We start from the raw sequence: 5,000 nt of genomic DNA, 5'->3' as shown, positions 1-5,000 counted from the left end.
CTTTATTAGTGGGCAAACCAACAAAATCAGCAAGTGATCAAATACTTATTCTCCTCACTGTATATATATATATATATATATATATATATATATATATATATATATATATATATATATATATATATGGATATATTTTGGCTATAGTGGCTATTGGCTATTGTGGTGCATTGAAAGTGGGGGGCTTTTCTGATGACTTTGTCCTGGGCCCAGTAAAAACGGTCCTAAATATGGTACTGCCAAGACACACAAACACACACACACACACACACACACACACACACACACACACACACACACACACACACACACACACACACACACACACACACACACACACACACACACACACACACACACACACACACACACACACATACACACACACACACGCGCGCGCGCGCGCACACGCACACACAAACAAATAATGTAAGCCTGCCTATACATTGGGCTATCGAAAGGTCAGAAGTTATGAATTCATTGATCAACTTATTTTATTCTATTTTATTCTATTTTATTATATTCTATTTTATAGGCCTACAACTCACTCCGCTGAGCAGCTCTTCAACACCCGGAACCAAATTACATATAAGCCCTACTTTCCAGCCGGACACACAACAGTGGAACACACACTCGCGAGGGTGGATTTCTCACGCCATTGTACATCCCCACCTACCTTGCCTTATTGAGCTGTGTGTGTGTTTTAGTGAAATTAAGTGAGAGATACAGGCCGACCAGTGCAGCTTTTTAAAGAAAATCACTTTATTAAAGAGGCAGATCGTTTTAATCAGAGAGTTTTAGCGCACGCGGCCACCATGGCTACAGATTCCTGGGCTCGTGCTGTGGATGAGCAAGAGGCTGCGGCAGACTCGGTAAGTAAAAGCTACACAGTGTTGCCAAATCTGCAATAATTACCCTATGTGTACCATACATTTTCCTCTGTACGATCCAAAACACTTGTTGTGCGATAATTTTAGAGTTTTCATTCAGTTAATTTAGTTGCCTTGAAATAATCATTTGGTTCTTGCACGTTACTCCCCTCCCAAAAGCCCCCTAAAAACAATGTTGAGATATTCTATCTGGCAACACTGAAGCAACACCAGCCATGCACTTCATCGGGCTAACTAAACTAGCATGCTAAGGCTAACCGGGACATGGGGCCTTATTCAGACAAGTACGGCGTGCCTATAAAATGCTCCGAATAGTTTAGTCCTTAGCCATGTTTGTAGTTCGCTAAACAGGTAGACTTCTGGCAACGCGACATAGCTCACTGTCTATTGGTGTTTGTTTTATTTGAAGAGCATCATGATGATAGCATAATCCCAAGTGCTAGCTAGCTAGCTAGCCTACTACTATTACATTAAGTTGGTGGCCAAGTTACCGCCCTGTTGTGCAGTAAGCATACCGCCTTTGTAAATGGGTAGCAAACGCCCTTTATGTGCCATCGCGATAGCGTGCCTCTAAAAGTTGTAATAGTTTGTTATGGTGGCTAGTAGGCGAGATTCGTTGGCCTCTTGGCCTGGCTGGCTGGCTGGCTGTCTAGTCATCTAAACCGGATCCCACAGCAGCGAGTAACTGCCATATAATGGCCCCGCTTTGCACCGCTGGTTGGCTGGTGTGTTGGTCTTGTCTGGTGTGGGGCTCTATTGTTTAGAAAGAGTGTGTGTGTGTGCGTGTGTGTGTGTGTGTGTGTGTGTGTGTGTGAGTGTGAGTGTGAGAGAGAGAGAGAGAGAGTGGGACTCTATTGTCTAGAAAGTGAGTGTCTAAGTAGAGGCGAGTTTTTGGTCAGAGGGAGCCTCACCAGTAGGGGTGTGCAAAATAATCGTCATATCGATGCATCGCGATACTTACTCTCACGATACAATGCATCGATTCATGACAAGGTATCGTGATACTTATTTTCTCAATATACTGCAGGATTCATGACAATTGATTATTTGACAACAATAAAATTCGATTTACCACGGGTTATTTTGTTCAGTAGAGAATAGGTAATATTTCTGTTGTGATGTAAGCTCTCTCTCAGATGATAGAATGCTTAAATAGAATGAACTGACTTAAGAAAGCTACACAGCAACTGACAAATAAGCTGTATTTTACACATTTACTGAAGTAAATATCGCAATGCATCACAGTAGTGCATGAATCGCAATGCATCGTGATAGAATCGCATCGTGGCATGTGTATCGTGATGCGCATCGAATCGTGAACCCTTTGCCAATACCCACCCCTACTCACCAGCAACCGGCTAATGCGCAGATCTAGTTCTCATTATATTACCAATGCGCAGATCTAACTTCTCATCAGATTACTATACTAGTTCTAATGCGCTTTTCTTTTCTGTGCTTACCTCCTAGATCTAGTCATCATCATATTGCTATTGAAAGCCCATTGGGAAACTCCAACTCCCATTGTCATTGTGACACAGCACTCCACAGCACACAAGTGAACACTGCACACAACGAAATTGCATTTATGCCTCACCCGTGCAAGGGGGCAGCCCTCAGTGGCGCCCCATGGGGAGCAGTGCGGTGGGACGGTACCATGCTCAGGGTACCTCAGTCATGGAGGAGGATGGGGGAGAGCACTGGTTGATTACTCCCCCCACCAACCTGGTGGGTCGGGAGTCGAACCGGCAACCTCTGGGATGCAAGTCTGACGCCCTAACCGCTCACCCATGACTGCCCATATTCTATTATGCCCTATTCTAGTTCTAATGCGATTTTCTTTTCTTTCTTCTCTGTTTACAGATCTAGTTCTCACATTACTATTCTAGTTCTAAAATGCACGTTTCTTTTCTTTTCTGTTTTCCAGATCAGCAACCTGCAACTCACAGAGAAGGAGGACAAGGTCAAGCCAGAGGAAAATGGTGAGAGTGAGAAGAAGTGTGTGTGCGTGTGTGTGTGTGTGTGTGTGTGTGCGTTAGTAAATAAGCACGTGTTGTGCCGTTCGCTCTTTGTGCAGCTAGCTAACATGAAGAGTAGGTCTAGAACTGCTTTGGAGTTGAGAACTGTGAGATTGTGTGTGTGTGAGAGAGAGAGAGAGAGAGCGAGCGAGCGAGAGAGAGAGACTTTATTAATCCCCACATGGGAAATTGAATGCCACCTGGCCATCCACACAGCACATTCCAGACAATAGACAACCATGTAATAAATAAGAGCTAACAATAAATAACCATTAAGAAACAATACACAATAGACAGTCCATCATAAAAACACACAAAGAGTCACCACAGCATATTAAAAAAAAACACATAAAACCAATAAAACCCTCAGCAGCTGTTGTTAAAAAGTCTGATTGCTGCAGGGATAAAAGATCGTCTGAACCTTTCTGTGGAGCACCTGGGGAGGCCCTTTGGCTCCTGCCACTCTGAGTGAACAGGCTGGAAGGTGGGTGGTCCTCCCTGCCCAGCACACTGTTCATCTTCCTCAAAGTCCGCTCCTCTAAAATTTGCTCCACCGAATTAAAACATACACCCGTGATGGACCCCGCTTTCTTGATAAGCTTATTCATTTTATTTCTGTCCTCAAGTGATATCCCTCCACCCCAGCACATAACAGCATAAAATAAAACACTTGCCACAATCCCATGATAAAATGTGTTTAAAATAGTCCTCCCCAACTCAAATGACCTCAGTTTCCTTAAAAAAAAAGAGAGTCTAGATTGGGCCTTCTTAAAAATCACCCTGCTGTTCTCCTTCCAGTTCAGCTTGCTGTCAAGATGGACACCCAAGTATTTGTATGAGGAGACAGCTTCTACAGGGTGATCTTGATTAAAATAGGGGCTGGAACATTTCTACTCTTCCTAAAATCAGTAATCAGTTCCTTGGTTTTTTTCCACATTTAAAATGAGATGGGCATCTTCGCACCAGTTGACAAAATAATTAATCTCAGACTGATACGCAGCATAGTTATTGTTATTGATGCAGCCGACTAATGCAGAGTCATCTGAGAACTTCTGCAGATGACAGGACGCACTACTATGTCTGCAGTCAGAGGTGTATAAAGTAAATAAAAAAGGAGATAAAACTGTTCCTTGTGGTGCGCCTGTGTTAGTAATAATAGAGTCAGATGTGCTGTTGTGGATTCTAACATACTGAGGTCTACCTGTGAGGTAGTCAGTGATCCAGGTAACAGTGGAGTTGTGCAGATTAAAACCATGAAGCTTTTTAGATAAAATGTGGGGTTGTAAAGTGTTAAAAGCACTAGAAAAATCAAAAAACATTATCCTCACAGATGCAGCAGAGGTCTCCAGATGGCTATACACCTTATGTAGCAGATAGATTAGAGCATCATCTGTACCCACACCCCCCCTGTATGCAAATTGCAATGGGTCCTGAAAAGCACTGACCTGTGCCCTCAGGTGTCCCAGCACTGTCCTCTCAAAGCATTTCATTACGTGAGAGCTCAAGGCAATGCTGCCCTACAATCTTAGAACGCAGTAACTCTGAAAACGGCAAACTGAGAAAAAAGGCTTCAAAGTTTTCCATATGGCGCGACAACTGTGTTGTCGGTAAATTGGTGGTGACACTTCCTGGTAATGCTTGTTTAGGATAGAAATTTAATGCACACAAAAAAAACCCCAAAAAAACAACATTTATGTGTCTTTTTGCCACAAAAAACAGAGTTACTGCGTTCTTGGCTGGTATTACTGCCACAAAATGGAGTTACTGCAGGAGTTACTGCGTTCTTAGCTTGTATAACTGTCTGCTCCCAAACCAGTCCCATTGGAACGTGCAGCAGTAACTCGCCGATTTACTGCGTTTTTGTTTAACCTTTTTTGGGTCAGTTTTGCACTTTCAAAATGAGTTTTCTCCAAAACGGGACGGTGTTGGACCACCATTTTTGGACACAAGACAAATGAGGTAGTTTAGAACCGATTTCCGATATAATTTTTTTTTTCGACCATTTTGAGTTACTGCGTTCTAGTATTGCACGGCAGAATGGGTCTCAAGTCTTTAAGAGCCTTGGCACTAGGTTTCTTAGGCACCGGAACAATACAGG

At 43.1% G+C, this 5,000-nt stretch overlaps 1 protein-coding gene across 1 annotated transcript in view; it reads left to right on the top strand.

Annotated features, from left to right (window-relative positions):
* Positions 1 to 627: 627 nt before the first annotated feature.
* The window catches only part of ddx19b (DEAD-box helicase 19b), a 28,066-nt gene continuing 23,693 nt past the window's right edge, over positions 628 to 5,000 (top strand). The window contains exons 1-2 of the mRNA XM_063193405.1: positions 628 to 869; positions 2,812 to 2,866. Coding sequence (XP_063049475.1) covers positions 813 to 869; positions 2,812 to 2,866 — 112 coding nt within the window. The 5' untranslated portion in view covers positions 628 to 812. The remainder of the gene's footprint in view (positions 870 to 2,811; positions 2,867 to 5,000) is intronic.

The sequence above is a fragment of the Engraulis encrasicolus genome, unplaced genomic scaffold, assembly GCF_034702125.1.
Source record: "Engraulis encrasicolus isolate BLACKSEA-1 unplaced genomic scaffold, IST_EnEncr_1.0 scaffold_37_np1212, whole genome shotgun sequence".
Classification (NCBI taxonomy): Eukaryota; Metazoa; Chordata; class Actinopteri; order Clupeiformes; family Engraulidae; genus Engraulis; species Engraulis encrasicolus.
Note: the sequence above shows the minus strand (reverse complement) of the source record. Positions and strands in the feature narration are given on the sequence as shown.